This window comes from Protopterus annectens, chromosome 14.part0, assembly GCF_019279795.1.
Source record: "Protopterus annectens isolate FY-2018-M chromosome 14.part0, PAN1.0, whole genome shotgun sequence".
NCBI classification, from domain to species: domain Eukaryota; kingdom Metazoa; phylum Chordata; order Ceratodontiformes; family Protopteridae; genus Protopterus; species Protopterus annectens.
In genome coordinates, this window is record NC_056748.1 from 840,739,979 (window position 1) to 840,764,714 (window position 24,736).

The window sequence follows — 24,736 nt, forward strand, 5'->3', positions numbered from 1 at the left end:
TGCCCAGCATGGGAAGGAGTTGCTGTAGAGTCAGCATTTTGAACTTTGGTACTATGAGAAAAGTGTTTAATGCGGACAAATCCAGTATTGGTCTCCATTGAGTTTCTTTTCTTGGAACAAGGAACAGTCTTGAGTAAAACCCCTGGCCTTGTTCTTGTTGTGGAACTCTTTCTATTGCTTTGATCTGAGCAAGCAGAGAAATTTGCTTGATAGCCTCTGCCCTCTGGTTTTGTGGTAAGTTTGGCATGCCTTGTTTTCTTGGTAAGGTATGAAAGTGGAACCTGTAACCTTGGTCTATAATGTCCAAAATCCATTTGTCCTTTGTCAATCTGTGCCAATTGTCTGAAAACAGAGATAATTTTCCGCCCAAGGGAGCTTCTATTTGCTCCTTGGTCAGCGGAAGTAGAGGAAAGTCATTGAGATTGTCCCTGTGGGGCAGAGGAGACCCCTGTGTCACTTCTTTGGTTTGCTGGTTGCCATTGTCGTCCCCTGTAAGAACCTCTGTATTGTCCTCTTCCTCGGCCACGCCTGTTTTTACCCCTTTGAAATCTTTCAGGGTTAGGAAAGGACCAGTTTTTTGAAGGCCAATTCCTGCTGAACCTGGAGGAAATCTTTGACCGTCTGAACTGATTTTGCTTTTTCCTCGATGGACTTTAACACGTCTTTAGCATTAGCACCAAAAAGCTTGTTCTTTTCCAAGGGTGCATCAAGAAGTTTTGCCTTAACATGATCTGGTAGAGGTTGTTCTTTTAACCATGCATGTCTACGAATGACCGCCCCTGTCATAGCTGCCCTACATGAAGCTTCCAATGCATCATATCCACACTGCAGAAAGTGATTGCTGACTTGCTGAGAATTATGTACAGCTTCCTGCAAAGACTTCCTGTCTAAAGGTTCAGGAGAGGCCAATGTTTTCTGTAAATCATCTAACAGGTAATCCTGATATTGAAACATATGAAAGAGGCAATTCAGAGCTCTCATAGATAAAGTAGTGGAGGTGTAGACCTTTTTCCCCCATCTCTCTAATGATCTAGCTTCCCTGTAAGAAGGCAAAGGATTTTTGGAGGTGGATGCTGAAACCCCTTTAGGTCCCTGAGAAATAGTTTCTAAATCAACAGCATGGGCCCTAAAGAAATGAGAATGTGTTTCTGGTACCCTATAATATCTGTCAGGCTTGGCTGGAGCAGGAGGAAGAGTATCCGGGGTAACACTGAAATCAGAGTATAGGTCATCCAAAACATCAAGCACAGGAGGTATAGCCGGGGGCCTGTGTTGGGGCTTTTTAAGGAAGGTTCGAAGGCGCTTTCTGGAATCAGAATATTCCTGGCCTTGCCACTTAAAATGTTCCCTCATGGTATGCAGAACTTCCCCAAAAGAAATATCCTCAGGAGGTGAGGCCGAGGGGATGGAATCCTCTGCATCCGAGTCCTCATAGGTCTGGAAGAGCTCTTCCTGGCCATCGGAGTGAACAGAGTCCTCAGAATCTTCATCTGAAGGGATAGGGTCAGAAGGTTCAACCCGGGGCCTCTTATCAGGAGGAGGCTGGGGTCCTCTCTCAGGATGGGCCTGTAAACCTCTAATCATGGAAATTAAGTCTGCGGCCATAGTCATGATTTGTGTTTCAGGAGTAGGCTGAGGTAAGGCTTTAGCAGTAAGGTGCTTGGTCTTGCTGGCTGCCTTAGCACGTGTGTAGGCCTTAATAGACATGGCCATAGGGGGCCTAGCAGCTCCACGTGCAGGAGTTACCTTATCTACAGCAATGGTCTTGGGCATTTCCTCGGTTTCAGTATCCGGAGGAAAATCTATAACTGGCGTCGGTGTGGCCTCCGGTATCGGAGGTATCGGTAATGCGGTGTCTTCGGTTCGGAGCGGTGAAATAACCGTCTCGGGGGGAACCGGAGCACTCGCAGTAAGTTTTGGCGTGGAGTCGGTGGAAGACGCGGGCAGAGGATGTCGGTCCCGGTCTTTTCGTTTCTTAGGAGTCTGCGATGTCGGAAGTTCCGACGGCATTGTATAAGCAAATTTATCGCCGAAAAAGTCTTCAGCGAACTCTGCCCGGCACCTGAGAGTACGCTTGTTGAAGCGAGCACAGGCGACACAGGCCGAGACGTCGTGGTCTGGGCCAAGGCAAGGAAGACAGTAAGAGTGGAAATCCTTATGAGGTATTTGTTTACCACAAGACACACAATTGTTAACTTTTTCAGTAATTTCTGACATCGGCTGAGGCAAGAAAAGGTCCCCAATGAGGTACTTAGCTTTTTGATGACTTCGGATTCGAAGAATACAGGAGCTGACCGACCGGCACTTGCGAACTGCTTCTGCTTCAGGCACCACGCGGCAAGAAAGACTGAAGAAAATGGTGTCGGCTGATGCTTATATACTCCAGCCGCTCTGACGTCGGAGAGAAATGCGACATCAGCCGATGTCGGACCCAGACTTTGGAATCTGGCCGACCGAGGGCTGCCTGAGGCAGGACAACCCATATGTTATGACTGCAGTTGCATTCTTGAAGGACATCCTGCTCTGGATCTGGAGTATAAAGGTAAATTGTAATGCTTGGCAAAAGTATGCACGGAGCTCCATGTAGCAGCTTCTAAAATGTCTTTGGTAGCCACCCCTCTTAGGAAGGCTGTGGTGGTGGCTGGGGCTCTCGTGGAATGAGGTCTAATGTTAGCGGGCACAGTTTTTCCATGAAAAGAGTAATAAAAATGAATGCAATTTCCTATCCATTTTGAAATTGTCTGTTTGGAAATTGCTTTTCCTTGTACCCCAGCAGCATATGCTACAAACAACTGGTCAGTCTTTCTATAACTTTTAGTTCTGTCCAAGTAGTAGCGCAGTTGTCTGTGTATGTCCAGGGTGTGCAGAAGTCTCTCCCCTTTATTTTGTGGTTGTGGGAAGAATGTAGGCAAGTGAATAGCTTGGTTCAAAGATACCCTGGATTCCACCTTTGGCATGAATGTAGGATTGGTCCTCAAAGAAACTCTGTCCTGATGAAAGATAAGAAATGGCTGCACTGCCATTAAAGCTTGTAGCTCAGATACTCTTCTTGCTGATGTTATGGCCAGAAGGAAGGCAGTTTTCCAAGACAAAAACTGTACATCTGCCGATGCTGCTGGTTCAAAGGGAGGAAGTGTTAGTTTTTCCAACACGAAATTCAGGTCCCAAGTAGGTAGAGGTGGTTTCCTTGGAGGATTAATGTTTTTGATTCCTCTTAGAAACTGTCTTAGGAGAGGATGAGAGAAGACAGGTGGATTAACATTGTATTCTGCTGAGATTGCTGAGGCATGCATCTTAATGGAAGAGTAAGACAGGCCATTGTGGGACAATTCTGCCAAATATTCCAGTATATGTGCCATGTTCATCACAGTCACATCTAGGCCCTTTGCTGTGTTCCAGGTGTGAAATCTTTTCCATTTTGCTGAGTATGCCTTCCTTGTGGAAGGGCGGCGAGCTTCCATAATAATATCCTTCACTCTCTGGGATAGGTTATCCTGAGGAGGAGTCATGGTATTCTCCAGGCAGTTAGCTGCAAGGTTTTCAGGTTGGAGTGCAAAGTGATGAAATTGTGCTGCGTCAGTAGGAGTGGCCATAGGGGGAGAGGCCATGGATTCATCTGTGACATGCTCTTTAACAATTGGTACCAGTGCTGTCTTGGCCAGTTTGGAGCTATCAAGATTACTCTGGGCTGCTCTGTCCTGATCTTCAGTAGGACCTTGGTCATTAATGGGAGAGGTGGGAAAGCATACACTGTTAGAGCTTTCCAGCTGAAAGAGAGAGCGTCCACTTTCCATGCTTGTGGGTGTTATGTCCTTGAGCAGAAGTTCTTCAGTTGATGATTGAAGGGGGGAAGCGAACAGATCTATTTCTGGCCTTCCCCATGATTGTGTGATGAGTAAGAAGATGTCTGGGTGCAGCATCCATTCGTGTGCATCCATGGTAGTTCTGCTTAAGCTGTCTGTCAGTGTATTGTCTTTCCCTGGCACGAACTGGGACTGTAGCTGTATGTTGAGTTTCAAAGCAAGTTCCCATAGATTCATTGTCAGTCTGCAAAGAGGGTAGGAATGGGTGCCTCCTTGCTTATTTATGTACCACATAACTGTGGTGTTGTCTGTCCTTATGAGCAGGTGGCCTTGCTGAAGGAAAGGTTTGAAGGCCTCGATTGCGTGCATCACTGCCAGCATTTCCTTTTGGTTTATGTGCATGCGCAGCTCTCTTTGTGACCATAGCCCTTGGATACATCTGCCCTCCATGTGTGCTCCCCAACCTTGGTCTGAAGCGTCCGTGGTGATGGTTTGGTTGGCTCTTGGCTTGCTGAAGGACAACCCGCTGTTCGACTGGCAGGCTTGAGCCCACCACAGAAATTCCTTTTGAAGGCAAGGAATGAGTGGGATCAGAGTTTCTAAGCTGTGACTGTGCTGTGTCCATAAAGTTCTTCGGTACCATTTGTAATTTTCTCATATGCAGTCTTGCTTGCGGAATCAGAAGAATGCAAGATGCCATGTAACCCAGGGCCTGCAGGATTTTCCTTGCAGTCAGCTGAGTTTGTCTTGTCAGATTCTGCAAGTAAACTGGTAGTTGCTTTTGTTTTTCTTCTGTGAGAAAGGCCATTTGGGTGGTTGTGTCTAGATCCGCACCCAGAAAAGTTATTCTTTGGGATGGAACCAGTCTTGATTTGTGGATGTTGACTGTATATCCCAGGGCCTGTAACAGGTGGATGGCATAGTCAAAGTCCTTTAACAAAGTTTGCTTCCTGTCCGCTTGTATTAGGCAGTCATCCAGATATGGGTAGATTTGAATCCCCTGAAGTCTGCAGTGTGCAATTACTGATGCCAGGCATTTCGTGAATACTCTGGGCGCAGTAGATAAGCCAAAGGGCAATGCTGAGAATTGATAATGCTCTGACCCTGCAAGAAATCTGAGGTGTCTTCTGCAGCTTTGTCTGATAGGGACATGCAAGTATGCCTCGTTGAGGTCCAGAGTCACCAGCCAAGACCCCTTGCCCAGCATGGGAAGGAGTTGCTGTAGAGTCAGCATTTTGAATTTTGGCACAATGAGGTAAGTATTCAGTGCGGACAAGTCGAGAATAGGCCTCCATTGATTTTCTTTTCTTGGAACAAGGAATAATCTGGAGTAAAATCCCTGGCCTTGTTCTGAAAGAGGTACCTTTTCTATGGCTTTCATTTGCATTAAGTTGGTAATTTGCTTCAAAGCCTCTGCCCTCTGATTTGGTGGCAGGTCTGGCATGCCTTTTCTTTTTGGCAATGAGTGGAAATGGAACCTGCATCCTTTGTCTATTATTTGCAGTGTCCATGTGTCCCTTGTAATGCTGTGCCAATTTTTTGAGAATAAAGAAAGCTTTCCGCCCAAAGGTGCTTCTAATTGAGCCCTGGTCGGACTCAAAATAAAGTCATTGAGTCTGTCCTGGTGTAGCAGTTGTAGTTCCTGCACTACCTCTCTGGTTGGGAGGCTGCCACTGACAGCCTCTGTAGGAGCCTCTAGCTTGCCCTCTACCTCTGGCACGCCTATTCCTGCCTCTTTGAGATCTCTCTGAGTCCGGAAAGGACCAATTCTTAGTAGGCCAATTTCTGCTGAATCTCGGTGGTTGGACTTGCAGAAAGTCTTTAACTGTTTGCACAGATTTTGCCTTTTCTTCAAATTTCTTTAAAACCTCTTGAGCCGTGGAACCAAATAATTTTTGCTTTTCCATAGGAGCATCCAAAAGCTTAGCTTTAACATGGTCTGGCAGAGATTGTTCCTTCAGCCAGGCATGCCTACGTATAACTGCACCTGTCATAGCTGATCTACATGAAGCTTCCAATGCATCATAACCACACTGCAAGAAATGGTTACTAACCTGCTGGGAGTTATGCACCAGATCCTGAAGGGATTTGCGATCAAGGGGTTCAGAAGAGGACAGTTTCTTATGCAATTCATCTAGTAAATACTCTTGGTACTGTATCATATGAAATTGACAATTCAGTGCCCTCATGGAAAGAGTTGCAGAAGTATACACTTTCTTACCCCATCTCTCTAATGCTCTGGACTCCCTTTCAGAGGGTAGAGGATTTCTAGCAGTGGCAGCTGCAACCCCTTTTGGGCCCTGGGAAACAGTTTCTGGATCAGCAGAGTGGGCCTTGTACAGGTGTAAATGAGAGTCCGGGACCCTGTAGTACCTATCAGGTTTGGCAGGAGCCGGAGGGAGAGAGTTAGGGGTAGTACTAGCATCGGAATACACCATCAATGACATTCAAAACAGGAGGTACAGCTAAGGGCCTGTGCTGAGGTAAATGTAAAAAGGTCCTTAATCTCTTTCTGGAATCAGAGAATTCCTGACCCTGCCATTGAAAATGTTCTCTCATAGAGTGTAATGTCTCTCCAAAGGAAAACTCTTCAGGAGGGGAGGCCGAGTGAATAGATTCTTCAGCATCAGAATCCTCGTAGGCCGAATAAACCTCCTCCTGGTGGTCTGACAGAGCAGAGCCATCCGTGAACTCATCTGAGAACTGGGGATCAGAGGGCTCAACCCTGGGCCTTTTGTCTGGAGGTGGTTGAGAACCCCTGTCCGGATGAGGTTGGGAACCTCTAATTAATGAGATCAGATCCTCTGCTAGGGTAAGAATCTGAGAGCTAGTAGAAGGTCTCTGAGAGGAAACCTTGGAAGGCAAAGCCTTAGTAAGTTTAGCAGCCTTAGCCCTAGAGAAAGCCTTAATGGACACGGAAGCAGGGGGTCTGGCTGCACCACGTGCAGGAGTAGACTTATCTAAAGGAATGGTGTCGGAAGGTTCCTGGACACCGGTTTCAGTAGGTAATTCAATGACCGACTCGGCCGGGGCCTCCAGGGCCGAGGTAGTCGGTTGTGTGGTTTCGGTAATAGGAAGTACCAAGGACTCTGTTTCAGCAGAGACTGAGACACTCACGGTAGGTCTGACCGAGGTTTCAGCCGAAACCGCGGCCCGCGTGTGTCGGTCCTTGTCCTTCTGTTTAACTAAATGCGAAGTCGGAGTCTCCGACGGCATCTTATAAGCAAAACTAGCCCCAAAAAACTCCTCTGCTAACTCCGACCGACGTCTAAGAGTTCGTCGGCTGAAGGAAGCACAGGCTGAACAGGCCGAGACGTCGTGGTCTGGGCCTAGGCAGGGGAGGCAGTAAGAGTGGAAATCCTTATGAGGTATTTGTTTCCCACAAGTTAAACAATTATTAACTTTATCTGACATCGGCTGAGGCAAGAAAGAGTCCCCAACGGGGTACTTAGCTTTTTCGAAGTCTTCGGTAGCTGAATCACAGGAGCTGGCCGACCGGCACTTGCGAACTGCTTCTGCTTCGGGCACCACGCGGCAAAAAAGACTGGGGAAGATGGCGTCGGCTGATGCTTTTATACCCCAGACGCTCTGACGTCGGGGAAAGTGCGACATCAGCCGAAGCCAGACCCAGACATTGGAATCCGGCCGACCGAAGGGCTGCCTGAGGCAGGACAACCCATATGTGATGACTGCAGATGCATCCTTGAAGGACATCATAGTACAGTTGTGTACACATACCATAAATGTAGATGGTCGAGTGTATTCACTGTTGCAAGTCCTGGTTACCCTCCCCTCCAGCCCCCTGATTTTTCTATACTTTCTGCCTATCTTCTTTTTGGCACTATCTTATGGCAATGGTATTTACTTTTTACAGGAGGTCTTCCACACCATGTAATTGCTTCCTATTTTGGGGGCTCCTGACATCTGGGGAAAGAAAAACTGATGTAATGGCATCGGCTGCATGTTTTATAGCCCTGACAACCATGACATCACAGAAGAGGCGACAGCATGAGACGCAGAAATCCCAAGACTCTGGTATTCAGGCCGACTGAGGGCTACCTGCAGGCAGACAACCCTAGTCTGATGACTGCAAATGTGAATACACTCAAACATCTACATTTATGGTAAGTGTACACAACTGTACTTTACTAACCCCAAAGGAAGATGATACATTAACACCTCCCCTCATTCTTGCTGCCCCAGCAGGAAAACCGAAGTGTAACAATTTCCTATGATATGGAAAGGACATTCTGCTTGTAGCCTCTCATCTCCAGAAACTCAGTCATGGCACAGACTCAAAAGACAACCCACCTCAGAAAGTGACTGGGGGGGGGGGGGGGGCAGTCAAAGGAATGATAACTGGTGTATGCAATCAGCACAGAAGTAGTGGGTTTCTGAGGGGAAGAGAAGGAGGTATGTTCCAGCAAGTGACAGGAAGTGCAACTGCCCCCCAATCTGCACAGTAAGGAGAACACAATGCACCATGTTGTGATTCCAAACAAATTTCCAAGCACTACATGACCCATACAGCCAAGGGTCCACCCTCAGTAAAGCCTATTTTTTCATTTGTAACCATTTGGTAAACCCACTGGACATGAGCCCTTTTTACGGGAGACAAGGAAGCATTGACTGATTAGGTGATTTGCCAAGTCATAAAAGGCAAGCAAATGACGGTGGAAAAAAAACAAAGCCTCTTCAGCGAACTACAGGAAGTAGCTTGTCTACAACTCAAAGCCTTAATCCACTGCTTTAACTGTCAAGAAGTGAGATCTAGCAAGCCTAAACACACTACTCTCTTGTGCCAAGTATTAATCCCATAACGGGGCAAACGAACTGCTAAAGGGAAGGCTCACATAATACTATACCATAAACAAACAGAGAGACATTAACGTAAGAATCCAGACCCTCCCCCAAGAAGGTCCTCAGCTATCATGCAAGGAATAATGCTATGTCACCCTACAGATGGGGAGCACCTTTGTAGCAAAGGCACAGCGAATCACATGAAGGTTAGATCAACCCACACTCAAGACATCACAGTCCAAGCACCCCTGGCACTTTGCACAGGGAAAAACCTCCCTTTGTAAAATGGATAACACCTAAGTGGGAGCTCAAATTAATCCACAACCAAAGGAGACATTCTTATGGGACTAAAATTGTGGAACAAGGAATACTGCACACCAGGAAGTCTCTTCTAAGGAGTCCTATGCAACCTACTGCTAGAGTATTTGACATAACGCAAGTGGTACTTTTTCCCTCTAGGCATCAACAAAGCCAATACACACAGTCTCTAAAGAATAGAGAGCTTCGAAATGTTACCTCCAACAACTAAAAGCCTGCTCACTTCAAGACATCAACATCCCACCCCGAAGCACAAAGAGAATGGAATGGCTAGGATAACTACACACAACCCCCCCCCCCCCAACACACACACACACACACACACACACACATGAAAAGGAAAGAATACAATTTAAGATCTCCAATGGGGCCTTAAAGGACAAGACTAAAAGGTGCTACTCTCCTGATTTTTTTTTTTTACATCGCAGCAGAATAAAAATAATGCTTTTCCAGTAACAGAACGTTTAAGGGTGTGTTGCTGAGGTGCCAGCCTGTTGTTTTTTTAACAACATTATATAACAAAGTTGATTTTAAGCTCCAAGAAGGTTGCCAACATATATACACGCTTGTGTGTAACTTGCTTGGAAGCTGTCGCCTAACTCTGAAGTGGAATTCTGAATACACTGAAGGGTTACAAGAACTTGCATAAAATCTTTGAAAACAGAAAAGTGTTCAACTACAGCTACCGCAAGCTAATGCTACAGTTGCCTCATTTTAAGAGAGTACAGTAATTGTGACTTTAGTGTGCTACACTAGTGGAAACGTATCTCTGTAAAAAGGAATAGCTAAAGGCATTCAATACAGCATCAGCAGCCCCTTCGGGAAATGTGCGTGTATGTGTGTGGGCCTGTACTCAAGGAAAAATGACTGCTAAATAAGACAGAAATGAAAGGCACTGGGCAGAGACTGACATGGATAAATTCTTGGAAAACTCCTGTTCATAATACTGCTCTCCAGTTGCAAAGTATGTAGTTTACTTTGGAGAGGCTGGTGCTGGTAACAGTATAAAGCAGCAGGGTTTCATTTGACATAAAGACCGAAGTCCAAGCAACTCAAGTAAGCACTGCTGCCAGAGAGTCTGCAAAGCCATCCATGACACCTCACTAAAAAGGTCCCCCAACAGGCAACTTCACAGGTGCTACAAACTGCAAAATATTAAACACTTTGATAATAATTCTTTAGAAATGCAAAATAAAGAAAAAACACTTCTCTACCACTTTTGCTATATCTAATTAGAGGTTACCTTTATCCAAACAATTCTGAAAGGTTCATAAGGTCACAACCTGAAAGCAGGCAGTTGTGCCTAGTATGGTCAACAACATTGCTAAATTACAGTGCTCATATCATCATAATTTGAACAATGTTAGTACAAGTCAGTAAACGTAAGCAAAAAATGAGCCTCAGGCTTGAGAAAGTTTTACTTGTGAATAAACAGGACTCTGAAATGAACAGCAAGTACCAAATGCAGTGTTTATATCTAGACTAATGGCGACTAATTTTAAGCAGCTTGCAACACTAACATTTAAATTATAATCCAGTCTTTAAACATAAATTTATTCAGCACCTAAGGATGTTTTGGGAACACAACTTACCCTTTTTGGTCCACTAAATATCTTTCTAGCACCTTCCTTGGCTGGCTGCTTGCTAACACTTTTCTTGGAAACATCTGGCATGTAAGGTTCCTCAGCATAGTTCAACGTATCTGTGAAATCAATCAGTCAAGACATGTTAAAAGTAATCACCTGTTTTGCGGTGACAGACAGTATCTTGCAAACACAATCTTATTTTAATTGTGCTAAATTTAAATTTGAAAGTTTTGACAATGATTTGATTAAATACATATGTTTATCTGAGAGAATGCACTAGCACCTGCATTGACGGAACAATTCTGACATGTGAAAAAAAAATGAATAAAATGAAATTAACAAGGCCCAAATGGCAATGTAAAGTAAAACTGTATGACATACTCATTGTAAAAATAAACCTCATGGGAAGGGGGGGGTTCGAGTTCCTACTGAATCAAGGTAGGCCATCATGCCTCTGCTAAAGAGCACCCCATGTGAAAGCAACACTGGGATCCTGCTGCTTTCCCCTCTGCATCATCTGGTGTAGACCATAAGCAAATGGAGCATAAACTTAAATATTAAAATTCTAGTGACAAGTATGCATGTCATGATAACCAGAGACTACAAAAATGATAAGCAACTAACTCTATAAATATAGCTTAAAAATGTACACAAAAAACTAATATGGTATAATGAAACTAACATTCAAATTCAAAAATAAATATAGACAGTGGGAGGATGCTCAATGCTATAACAGATTCTCCCTTAAAAATTCACCCACTCTTATAATGAAGACCTCCTGCAGCAGAATCCACTAACTTTTAAATATAATTCCAAGTACTAAGACGTATCCAATGTGGTGGGCAGGCAAGAGTAGCTTTGCAACTATACTTACAATAAAAGGAATGGTAGAATCACTGCTGCTAGCTTCCAGTACATGAATAGGAATTAGCAGAAGGCAGTCAATCATTCCTCCTCCTGACCTTATTCAGCACCTGGCATTCCAAAGGCAGCATGGCTGCAGTCCTGTGCGATGTCTGACAGTGGCAATACAAACAAGACAGAGCTGTGCACTTGCTATTCTCTCTGTTTTAGTGCCAAGTAAAGGATAAAGAGTAATCAAATCAAAAATGGCTGCAGGGGAAGGCTAAAAGTACGCTATTTACAGAAAATTAGCTATGTCACAGGCTGCAAAGGTTAATAGGCATCAGCCAAAAAGAAAAAGTCGGTTAAGCTGGTACAGAAGAACTGTTCACACAAAACACCAAGCAAAAGCCTTATCCAAAAAGCTTTGCCAAGCACAATTCCATTTTTTTCAGTCTGTCTTCTGACTTTATAAACTGTTTCTTGAATTAAATGTTGTATACAATAGTAGTGCAAAATCTTACCATAGCCATAGATGGTCTTAGTGTGGGATTCTCCGCCTCGAGCAACCCAAGCGTTAGCTCCTGCACAAAAGCTTAAGCCTGGTTGCTGTAGGTGCATGGGACATCACACGTTGGGCTATACAACAGGAGCCTTAAATGTAACATCAGCATGCACAGACCTTAGAACTGACTGTCCAGTCGGACAGTATAGTAAGAAGAGCCAAACGATGTCTACCGGCAGTCTGGGTGGTGCTCCAGGGAGCTCCCTAGACATGTAAAAATGAATTTGGGGAGATAGGTGGGGGGGGGGGATACTGCAACATGGAAGAGAAGGACATCTATCTGGTTATGGTAAGATTTTACACAACTATTCTATGTCCTTCTATTCCCATGCTGCAGTATTCTTAGTGTGGGAGAGTACCACAGCTTAAAGAGGAGGCAGAGGAAGCTGATTCCACAAATCCCTGCAGGATTGCCCTAGCGAACCCTGCTCTGGCTCTTGAAATGTGGTCCAATTTGTAATGCCTAGTAAAGGTGTGTATAGTGGACCAGGCGGCCGCCGCCAGGATGAAGGTTGTGTCCAGGCCTTTGAAGGTGGCTTTGGATGACACTACGGCCCTAGTAAAATGTGCTCTTACCCCAAGGTAGGCCCTTGCCGTGAAAAGAGTAGCAGAAGCAGATATTTTTTTCTGATCCAGCAAGAGATGATTTGCATTGTGACTGCCTTGCCCAGTGCCCTGAGATGGAAGGATATAGAGAGTTGATGAGACTTTCTGATGGACTTAGTTTTGCCCAAGTAAAATCTTAGTTGCCTGTGCACTTTCAGGGAATTGAGTATTCTTTCACTTTCATTAGTTGGAGAGGGGACGAAGGTGGACAGGTGAATGAACTGATTTAAAGATAGTTCGTTGATGACTTAGGGCATGAAAAAAAGGGTTGATATGCAGGGTCACCCCATCTTTGTAGAAAATGTTGTAAGGGGGGAAGCCACGAGTGCTTTTAACTGACACCCTTCTAGCTGAGGCAAGGGCTACCAGCAGGACTGTTCCACGTGAACATTTGAAGTGTTGCAGAACTGGCTGGTTCGAATAGGGCCAGTGTGAGCTTTTCTAGGATGAAGTTCAAGTCCCAAAGCGATGGAACGGGCTTCCTTGGTGGCCTGATGTGCAAGATCCTTTTCAGGAACAATTTAATGTCTAGCCTGGAGAGTAAAAGAGGGTCCTAAGGGTAAGCAGGCATAGATAGCAGATAGTTGGACTTTAACTGAAGTGTATGAAAGTCAAGTCTTGATAAGTTCAGTGATTGCTGTAGCCCCAGACAAGCAGTCAAGACTTATCCCATCCTTGTCCCTTCCACCTACAGACAAGGACACCAAAAGTACAGACAGGCTAGGCAAGAAGATCTATACCTCCTCCACCCTTGCCTTCAGAACTATTAATTATCAAACACATATGATCAAATATGCTTTGGATCTGGTACCCCAAGCATCTTCGCTCCTATCTTCCCTGCCTGACTCTCCTAACAAGATGGAGTTAAAATCCAAACTAGCTCAGGAATCTCAGGTAGCCAGACATTCAATTAGATGCAGCTGAAGTTTCTGCCAGGTCTGCTGCATCCAGATCAGTGCTATGCAGATACTCATAGCTAAGAAATCAACCCCTGCTTGAAGACTTCAAGTCCAAAATCTTTGATGCTCCAGTAGACCACAACCTTCTGTTTGGAAAACCGCTAAACTATTTAAAAACCTTCAGGAGAAAAGTAAGGAGCTTCAGGATATTAAACAACCTCTGGTGTCTCCCATACCAAAATGCTACCGGAATTACCCAGCTAAGACCACCTATGTTAGGAGAACTCCCTCCACAGCTACACCTCCTTCTTCCGGGCACTGAAAAGGAACCAGGAGACAGACCACTTACAGTCCAGCCTCTTCTCAGCCTGCCCCCAGACAGCCCTTTCATGACAGAAGTGGCACCAACAATGCATGACTGCCTTGCCCACCTCCCCCTGTCAGCTTCTCTCTCTCATCGCCTGCCCCTTTGGAGAACTATCACTACAGATAACTGGGCTCTGGCAACAGTGGAAGAGGGCGACTTCCTTTCCTGGAGGGAAAGACCCCCAGCATGGAGCATTCCATTCCCACCCAAAAAACAGTTAGACCTTATTCCCCAAATTTTACAGGATCTACTGACCCATGGAACCATAGAGCCCGTCCCACCAGGACAAGAAGGGAAAGGTTTATACTCAAGGTTATTTCTAGTACCAAAAAAGCACAGCCCTTGGAGGCCAATACTGGACTTGAACCTTTCTAAACCTCTTCCTGAAAGTTCCATCTTTCAGAATGCTATCCCTCCAGACACTCCTTACACTACTGCCAGCCCAAGCATTCATGGCCACACTAGATCTCAGAGGTCTGCCCTCCATATCCCCGTCTCACAGAAAGTACTTGTGTTTCACTCGGCCCATTTCTCAGTTTCAGTTTACTACCTTGACCTTTGGTTTATCCACTGCACCCAGGGTCTTCACCAGATGCCTTGCTCCAGCCATAGCCTACTGCAGGACCAAAAGTGTCCAAATCTACCCCTACCCAGACGATATCCTCATCCTTGCAGAAAGAGAGGGCAGTCTAAAAAAAATATCTGCAGTTTGTCATGTCCCTACTGTAAGGTCCAGGGTTTACCCTCAATCTACCCAAATCATCCTTAACACCACGAAAGGACAATTTTTCTCGGGTGCAGGATCACAACAGACCTAATGAAGGCATTCCTTCCTCAGGACATGGTAAATTCCCTTACAGGCCACTTCCAGGATCTACTCCGGGTCCACCAACTGTCAGCAAGACAATTCCTGCGACTTCTGGGCTTTATGGCAACAACCATTCCTGTGCTACCTTTAGCCAGGATGCATATGAGGCAGCTGCAGTGGTATCTAAAGAATGGCTGGTCCCAACATAACCACCCTCTAGAGTTTGATTCCCTTCTAACCCTGCCTAAAGGAAGAATTAAGTTGGTAGATCCAAAAATTCATACAAATCCAGGCCTTCCACTTCACCTCCCCACACCAGCTCAGCACTTGCATACAGACACATCAGACCTGGGCTGGGGGGATACCATGAAGGGTCTCAAAGTGCAAGAGAGCTGGCAGCCATCCCTACGGAAAAAAAAAACATATCAATGTAAGGAGATGACTGCAGTCCTTTTGGCACTGAAAGCCTTTCTTCACATCCTACAGCCAGTTCCCTTTTAAATCATCAGACAACACTATGGTCATATGGTACATCAAGAAACAGGGGTGACCAAGCTCTACCTCCTATGCAGACTAGCAATCCAGATTTGGGATCTAGCCTCCAAAAACAATTTATCCCTGCAGGCTGCCTACATCCCATATAAGGACAACCATCAGGCGGATGCTCTCAGCAGATCATCCTGTCTGCATCACGAGTAGATGTTGAACAGGGGCATTTTTATAGACGTTGCCCACCAGTGGGGCACACCTCAAGTAGGCTTGTTTGCCTGCCCCCAGAACGGACAATTGAAAATATTTTGTACCAAGAACCATTCACCACTAGCTTGGAGAGTGGACAGTTTCAGTATTTCATAGTAGGGGCGATTTCTATATGCCTTTCCTCCCTTCCCTCTCATTCAAAAGATCCTCCTGAAAGTCGGTAAGGACATGTTAAACATCTTGCTGGGTAAGGACATGTTAAACATCTTGCTGGTGACTCCTTACTGGTCAAGACAGCATTGGTTCCCCCTTCTAATATCCTTCGCCAAGGGCAATCACCACAATTTAACCCACAGGGTGGGCCTACTAACATAGCAGAAGGGAATGCTCGTCCAACCTCACCTACAGATGCTATGTCTTAACACTCTGGGTGAGGAACTTTTAATTCCCTTCAGACACCACAACTCTGAGGATGTGCTTTCGGTCCTAAGGGAGGCCAGGAAACCTACTACAGAGGGATCTTACAATTCAAAATGGAAAAAATTCTCCAAATTGTGTCTCCAAAGAGAGACAGATCCCTTTCTAGTGGGTGTCCCTCTAGTCTTAACTGCCAAGGGAGGATTCGCAAGAAATTTATGGTCATCAGGCACCTTATAGAAACGGTCAAGTCTCTTAGGAGCTGGTGGCTGAGAATCAGGATTTTTGGATACTGAAGCAAATGCATCCAGATATGCAGGTATAACTGGAGGGATGGCAGAAAGAGAGGGGGATTTAACTTAAAGTAACTCAAAATATCTTTTTTGAGTTCCACTCATTTGGGAAGTATTCCATTTAAAATATTCTTTCATTTGGGTAATGGTCTCTCCAAAAGTGATGTCCTCTGGGGGAAGAGTCCGCTTCTATTGATTCCTCATCAGGGGAATAATATTCCAGGGAGAGGCAATCTGTGATGAGTAAGTAATGGACTAATTGGATGATAAACAGTAAAGTTCTTTCTCTTCACTTTCATGAGAAGTGGGCATGGGAATCGAATTAGCTGAGGCAGGCCTTGGGCTAAGGACAGGGGTGGTGGAGGGACAGGAGGGCAGAGTGCCTAAGAGCCATGAAGGTCTGCATTAAAGACTGAGTGAAAGGCTGCCAGTCAGGTAATCCCTCAGCAGGAGGAGATAAAAGTTTAGTTTTTTTGCTTCCTTTTCAAAGGAGTACTTTTGGGAGAAGGCCAAGTTTCTGGGGCCTCAGATTCTGGCATTCCAGTCAGGCATCAGGTGGAGCCTAGTTCCCACTCGACTTCAGCTGAAACCATCACCTGAGCAATCTCCGTGGACGTGCTGGCTGGTACCTCAGCAGCGACATCCTCAATGGTAATTGGTGAAGTAGAAGGCTCTGGTGAACATCCCTCAACCCCTACATCAACGGCTGTTGAGGCATCCTAAATGCCAACTTTTTTAGCCTCTGGTTTTCTAAGTAAAGATTACAGGTGGACAGACAGCTTTTGAGCATCTTTGGGATGAAGGATTGGTAAATGGGACAGGAGGTATGGTAGTGTTTCTGGTCTAGGGAACAAATGCAATGGTCATGAGAGTCAATGCAGAATTTGGCTTCCGCATTGGCATTTAACCTTTATGGCAGACATCGGCTAAAGGGAAGTCAGCAAACCAAGCTTAAGCAATAGTAAAAGAACAAAAATGCCAACAAGGTACTTGGCTTTAGACATCTTGACAGTACAGGAGTGAAGTGATCGATCTGACGTTTGACTGTGGCAGACAAGTTCAGAGGTTTGTGCATGCAGAAGTGCCATCTGCTGTGTGGGTAATCAGCCTCAAGGACAAATTAGATATCAATTGGAGTGTGGCCATTGGGAGGAAAAGGTCTTGCATTCCTCTTCAGACATGGACTCGGGGACAGAGCTAGAGAGTTCTTTGAACAAGTCCCTCTGTAGCCTGGTGAAATGGGATAAGCAGTTCAGCGCTTCTAAAGCAAACGTGGATAAAGCTTAAACCTTCTTGTCAAACCTGTCCAAAGCCCAAGACTCCTTATTAATGGGATGAACAGTGGAGCTTTCCTGAGCTACCTCCTTTCTGGTGGCTGCAGCAACACCCATGGCATCTACAGGGATCCCTTTGGTCCAGTGTGATTTGTCTAGGGAGGCACTTAGTATTTTATCAGCCCGCTTGGGTATGGGCTGTATAGTGTCTGGATCCTTCCATGCCCTGGAGGAAACTAACTCAAGAGGATCTGCCGGGACACCCAGGATGTAGATAGGCTGGTGCCAAAGGCATCCAAGAGCACCAACTCCGCTGGGTCAGGGCTTTGGAAGGACCCCCGTACCCTTCTTATGGTGGATCTCCAAAATGTCCACAAAGGAGACATTGTCGGATGAATATCTAGTGGACCTTTTCCCTTCCTCGAAGTTACTGTCCATAGTGACTGACTCTGCAGGTAATCCAGGTATCTCCTTCTACACCTATTCTTCTGAGGAACCTCCTCTGTGGGATACTCTGGGGAGGTATCAGAAGAAAATCAGGTTTGCACAGTGGGAAGAGGTTGGTTGGGGACTTTGCAGCACTGGCTGTCTCAGTGTAAGACAAAAAGACTCAATCACAGATTCCACAAGGGTGGGGATTGGATCTGATGGTGGAGAAAGTGGGAATCCCCTAGGATGGGCAAGGACCCTCTCTCCCACCACCTCAAAAGTAGATGAACTACAAGGATCCAAAAGTCATCCCTCCTCAGCTAAAGCAGTCGGAGCACACTTCTCCAGATCCCCCGCAATACTCCACTCCAAGGAGGGTGTCAGAGCTGAGCTATTAAATGCCAAGGCTCTCTGGGGAACAGACAGCTCCTGAAACTTCTGAGTTAAAGTCAATCCCCCTTACTCTATATGTCTAAGTGTCAGCTCCAAGATACACGGGGCCCTGAAGCTGTCAGAGCCAAGCACGTCAGGTAAACAGTCGGACTCAAAGTGGTAACTCATATCGGATCCAACTCCAAAGCAGGAAGTCAGACTGGACAAAGCCACAGGATGAAACGGTTAATATCTGCTCAAAGATCCAGAAAGGGGACACAGCCAGCAGATCCCCATCTGAATCTGTGCCTTGAGAAACTGTCATCAATATATCCACCTCACACTCAGACAAGTTACTGGTAGACCTAACATGCTGAAACATCCTGCACAAAGGAGGCAGGAGCACCATGTGGAGAAGAGGAAGAGGAAACCACCATAATCAGATCTGAGTATTTTGGGGCCTTTTCAGGGGAATGCTTCTTGTGTTCCCGGGCCTCCTTGGGTTTTCTAATGGGGCTTGAGCTGCTGAAGTGGAAGGAGTTTAAGGAGGGGAAGGAGGAAGCAAGCCCTGAAAGACCAGTTTATTTTGATGGTCCACTAGTGTACACATATTAAACCTCCCACATATTTCACAAGAGCTGTCTAGGTGCGCTGAGCCTAGACAGTAAAAACACTCCCTGTGGGCATCAGATAAGGGAATTTTATGCCCACAGGAACTGCATTTTTTAAACCCCAAAGGTTTACTGGGCTTCTCAGTCATGATAAACCAGACAGCAGAGAAAGGGGAAGCAAAGAAGAAAAAGACTAGAAAGGAGAAGATAGAAAGACTATCCGGATGAAAGAAAAAGTACAGTTGTGTATACTTACCATAAATGTAGATGTTAGAGTGTATTCACTGTTGCAGTCATCACCTGTGGGTTATCCCTGCTGTGGTAGCCCTCGTCCGGCCCGAATACCAGAGACAATGTTTTTGTGCGCCGGCTGCTGTAGCCCAACGTCAGGTTGTCAGTACTATAAAGCAAGGCAGCAAACTTCATTACATCAGTTTTTCTTGCCGTAACCTGTAAAAGCACAAGGGAAAAGAGAAGTGGTCCTGGTGGCTAAGAGCCACCTTGGGAAGCATGTGTCCCCCCTGGGGAGGATGTTAAATGGGGGTTGGAAGGAGGGGAAAAGTACAGTTGTCTACACTTATCATAAATGTAGATGTTAGAGTGTATTCACTGTTGCAGTCATCACATTTGGGTTATCTGCTTGCAGTAGCCCTCAGTCGGCCTGATTATCAAAGTCTTGGGTCCTGTGTCAGTTGTTCTCTGGTCTTCCATGACATCAGATAGTCAGGGTTATATAGCATGCAGCCAAAGCCATTACATCAGTTTTTCTTGCCCCAGATGTCAGGTGCCGCCATAATGGGAAGCAAATATATAAAAGGTTACACCCTCAACAAAAAAGCAAACACACCAAAAAGCTTTGAGCACAGTAAACAAGAATAGAAGTAAAGTCAATATAAGTCAGGGGGCTGGAGGGAGGGTAACCAGGACTGCAACAGTGAATACACTCAAACTTCTACATTTCTGTTAAGTGTACACAACTGTACTATGTTCGTATTGCACTGTTGCAGTCATAACATTTGTGTAGATTCCCAAAGCTAAGGATGGGAGGAGGTAATTAGACAGCATTAGGACCAGCTATAAGGCCCTGCAAGACTGCAGTGGCAAAGCCAGCTCTGGATTTAGAAAAAATTGGCAAGTGGTAATGCTTGGTGAAGGTATGTACAGAACTCCAGGTAGCAGCTACTAGGATGTCCGTGGTAGGGACACCTCTGAGAAAGGCTGTAGAGGTAGATGCAGCCCAAGTTGAATGTGGTCTTATCCCCTGTGGGGTAGGTTTTCCATGGTGCTTATAGCAGAAATTAATGCAATGGCCTATCCACTTAGAAACTGTTTGATTTGAGATGTCCTTCCCCTCTGCCCCTGCAGCGAATGCAACCAGCAGCTGTTCAGATTTCCTGAGGGGCTTAGTCCTATCCAAGTAAAATCTAAGTGGTATGTGCATGTCCAAGGAGTGCAGTACTCATTCCCCTTTCTTCTGTGGATTAGAAAAGAAGGTTGGCAAATGAACGGACTGATTAAGGGCCACACTGGATACCACCTTGGGCATGAAGGAGGGATTGGTCCTGAGGGACACCCTCTCAGCATGAAAGATGATGAAAGGCTCCACTGCCATGAGGGCCTGTAATTCAGACACCCTTCTTGCTGAAGTGATGGCTAGAAGGAAGACTGTTTTCCAAGAAAGGAATTTCAACACTGCACTTGCAGCTGGCTCAAGGGGGGGGGGGGGGGGGTAAAGTGAGCTTTTCCAATACAAAGTTAAGGTCTCCGGCTGTAGTAGGGGCTCTCCTCGGTGGTCTAATGTTTTTGGCCCCACTGAGGAATTGCTTCAGCAGTGGATGAGAGAAGAGGAGTGGTTCTGTATTGTAATGAGCTTAAATGGCTGAGGCATGAATTTTGATGGAGGAAAAGGAAAGGCCCTTGTGAAGCATCTCAGTTAGGTATTGAGGAATATGGGGTAAATTGGGCGCTGCTGTGCCCATCCCGTGTGTCTGGCTCCAGGAACAGAATTTTTTCCATTTTTCAGCATAGGATTTTCTAGTACTAGGCCTCCTTGTCTCCAGAATGACATCCATCACTTGCTTACTAAGGGATGGTAACGGCGAGATCACGCAAATAGCCAGGCTGCCAGGTTCAGGGTTTGAAGCTGTGGGTGCAGAATCTGGCCCTCTTGCTGGGACAGCAGAGCAGGGGCCTGAGGCAGGTGCCATGGTAGCAGCAGTGACACTGCACAAGAGGGGTTACAAGTGTTGGCGTGGCCAGTCTGCTGCAATCAGTATTGTCCTTGGTTTGTCCCGTTTGATCCTTAGTAGTATCTTGGAGAGGAGAGGCAGAGGGGGAAAGGCATAAACTGATAGGTTTTTCCAGGTGAAGGACAGGGAATCCACTTTCCAAGCTTGTTTGTGGGGAGTCCTTGTGCAGAAATTGTCCAATTGGTAGTTATGGGGGGAGCCAAATAGGTTTATCTATGGGCTCCCCCATTTATTTCTCAACATGTTGAGCATCTTTGGTTCCAGTTTACACTTGTGTGGGTCCATGATATTTCTGCTTAGGTCGTCAGCCAGTGTATTTAGCTTTCCTGGCAGGAATTGAGCCTGTAGATGCACTTGGAAGCTCAAGGCTGTGTTCAACAGAGCCATGGCTAGTCTGCAGAGAGGGTAGCAGTGGGTTCCCCCCTGCTTATGTACCACATAACAGTGGTGTTGTCAGTCTTTACCAATAATTGTCCTGGAAGAATGTGGTCCTTGAAGGCTGTCAGAGCATTCTGTACAGCTAACATTTCTTTGATTGATTGATATGCAGGTGCATATTATTTGGGTACCATTTGCCCTGAATGCACTGCCCTGCCAAGCGAGTCCCCCAAGCATAATCTGATGCTTCTGTTAGGGTTTGGGCAGCAGGGGGTAGAGTGAATGGCAGTCCCTTATTCTGGTGCCACCAAAGGAACTATCTGTAGACAAGGTATGATAGGAATTCTAGAACATGAGACTGTTGACGCCATAGGCTTTTTAGATACTATTGTAGTTTCCTCATATGCAGTCTTGCATATGGAATTAGTAGAATGCAAGAGGCATGAATGACAGGGCTTGCAGTATTTTCCTTGTAGACAGCTGGGTCTTTGTGGCCAGTAGTTCGAAGTAGATCATCTCTGGCGTGAAGTAGGCCATTTGGGGAGTTGTATTCAAGCTTGCTCCCAGGAATACAATTTGTTGGCAGGGTAGAAGATGTGATTTCTTTTCGTTTATGGTGTACACCAGAGACATTAGCAATTTCATTACAAATGCAAGACGATTTAATAGTATGTCCTGGCTTTCTGCCTGAATTAGACAATCATCCAGGTACGGGTATATTTGAATATTTCTTTGCCTGCAAAATGCAATGACTAGGCACTTTGTGAATTCCCTGGGCGCAGTAGATAAGCCAAAGGGCAGTGCAGAGATCTGACAGTGTATGTAGTCTGCTCTGAAGCAGAGGTATCTTCTGGAAGAGTCCCTTATTGGAATGTGCAGGTAGGCTTCCTTTAAATCCAGTGTTGCCAACCAGGCAATCTTTGCCTAGCATGGGAAGCAGCTGATGAATAGTTAGCATCCTGAATTTTGGGACTACTAAAAATGTGTTTAGGATAGACAGGTCCATGATAGGACACCAGGAATTGTCTTTTCTGGGAAAAGGAAAAGTCTTAAGTAGAAACCTTGCCCCCATTCTTCTTCTGGGAAAGGTTGAACAGCCCTGATTGCTTAAGAGAGAAGTTGCGTTTGAGCCTCTGCCCACTGATTTGGGGGTAGGTCTGGCCAACCGTTTGGGGTTGGTAAGGAGTGGAAGTGAAATCTGTATCCTTGGGAAACTATTTAAAACCCATTTGTCCTGGGTAATGAGGTCTCAATTTTTTTGCATGCAGGGCAATCTTTCCCTCTAAAGGAGAGAGTCAGTTGAGCGAGGCTTGGAAGATTAATTGAGACAGTTTACCATAGGGCGGGGTTTTACTGCTCCCTGTTTTGGAAGTGGGAGCCCCCCACTGCTTAGGCCTGTGAGTACCTTGGGACTGAAGCCTGAGTGTTCTCCTGGTTCTGGGTTTGGACTGAGAAGGCCTGCAAGAGGCAGGAAAGGACCAATTCTTAGAGGGCCAATGCCTACTAAATCTGGGAGGATGTACTTGCAGGAAATCTTTAACAGTTTGCAAAGATTTAGCTTTTTCATACATCTTTTTAAGTACTACTTCTGCTTTGTTGCCAATTAGGCGGTCTTGGTTTAAGGGAGCATCCAGTAATTTAGCTTTAACATGATCTGGCAAGAATTGCTCCTTAAGCCAAGCATGCCTTCCAAGTACAGACCCAGTGACAGCAGCCCTGCAAGATGCTTCTAATGAATCAAAACCACACTGCAAAGTATGTTTTCTAACTTGCTCAGCAGAATGCATTAAATCCTGTAAATCTTTATTTTCAGCACAGTCAGGAATCATCATCATTTCATGTTTAAACAATCCAATAATATGTTGCTGATAGTTTAACATATGAAACTGGCAGTTTAAGGCCCTAATGGCCAAAGCTGCAGAAGTGTATACCTTCCTACCCCATCTAACCAGCACCCTGGAATCTCTATCAGAGGGGGTAGGATTTTTGGCAGTAGTAGCCTTAATGCCCTTGGGTCCTTGTGAAATGGTCTCAGGAGCGGCAGTATGATTTTTAAAGAGAAACTTGTGAAAGTCAGGCACCCTGTAATACCCATCAGGTTTTCTGGGAGCAGGAGGTAAAGAGACCAGGGCCAGGCTGGATTCCAAGAAGGCATCATTTACAATGTCCAGTACAGGAGGGATAGCTAAAGGCTTGTGTTGAGGTAGGGCTAAGAATTCCCTAAGCCTCTTTTTGGAGTCAGAGTAATCCTAGCTTTCCCAGTGAAAATGCTCCCTAAGAGTATGCAAGGTTTCACCAAAGGAAAATCCTCTGGAGGGGAAGCAAAGCGAATGGAGTCCTGTGCATCAGAGTCCTCATAGGTAGACAAGGGAAAATCCTGGTCATCAGAGAAAACAGAAATTTCAGAATCCTGATGAGAATCAGAAGGAAAAGCAGTCCTAGGTCTCTTAGAGGGGGAAGGGTGGCTTCTCCTGATTAGAGTAATAAGGTCTTCAGCCATTCTTATTTCTTTTTGGGCACTGGGACCTGACCATGCGGTCTGGGTGTCTGTTTTCTAGGCATGGATCGAGTTTAAGGCCTTAAAGAAGATGGTGTCGGTTTAATATGCAAGTCAGTAGGCCTGAATACACCCTCAGATGCCGGTGCCTGCACAGCGGCTCCAGACCTATCCAAGATAGAGACATTCACAGGTTCCACAGTCAAAGAAGCATCTCGCAGCATACTGAACTCCAAATGGGTCTCAGTAGAGGACTGCGAATCTGAAGTAGCGGGTATCACTAGCTTAGAAGCGTCGTCAGCAGCTTTGGCCCTATGCAGTTTGTCTCTGTCTTTATCTTTGCGTTTTTTCAGAATGTCAGTAGTCGGGTGGCTTACGGAAGCCATTTCTGGATAATTGAACAGAGTACCAAAATATTTAGATGTGTAAATGAACCAATGACTAATAGTACAAGGTTTGAATAAGGCACAAAACCGACAGCGAGGTACGTCATGGTCAGGGCCTAAGCAAGGAGTGCAGTACGAATGACAATCTTTATGAGGTATTTGCTTTCCACAAGAAATACAATTGTTAACTTTTACAAACATCGATTTAGAGCAAGAAAAAGGATCCCCAACGGGGTACTTCGCTTAGTTGAAGACTTCAGATCTGAAACTCGAAAACGAAAATTTCAAGAGTCGGCTGACTGGCACTTGCGAACTGCTTCTGCTTTGGGCACCGCACGGCAAGAAAGACTGATGTAATGGCGTCGGCTACATGCTTTATAACCCTGACTACCTCATGTCATGGAAGATGAGACAGCAACTGACAAAGGACCCAAGACTTAGATAATCAGGCCGACTGAGGGCTACTGCAAGCAGATAACCCAAATGTGATGACTGCAACAGTGAATACACTCTAACATCTACATTAATGGTAAATG

The 24,736-nt window shown here is 45.6% G+C and overlaps 1 protein-coding gene across 1 annotated transcript in view; it reads right to left on the reverse strand.

Moving 5' to 3' along the window:
* The window catches only part of WAPL (WAPL cohesin release factor), a 3,318,690-nt gene that overhangs the window by 2,228,404 nt on the left and 1,065,550 nt on the right, over nucleotides 1–24,736 (reverse strand). The window contains exon 6 of the mRNA XM_044056596.1: nucleotides 10,514–10,623. Within this exon, the coding sequence (XP_043912531.1) occupies nucleotides 10,514–10,623 (110 nt within the window). The remainder of the gene's footprint in view (nucleotides 1–10,513; nucleotides 10,624–24,736) is intronic.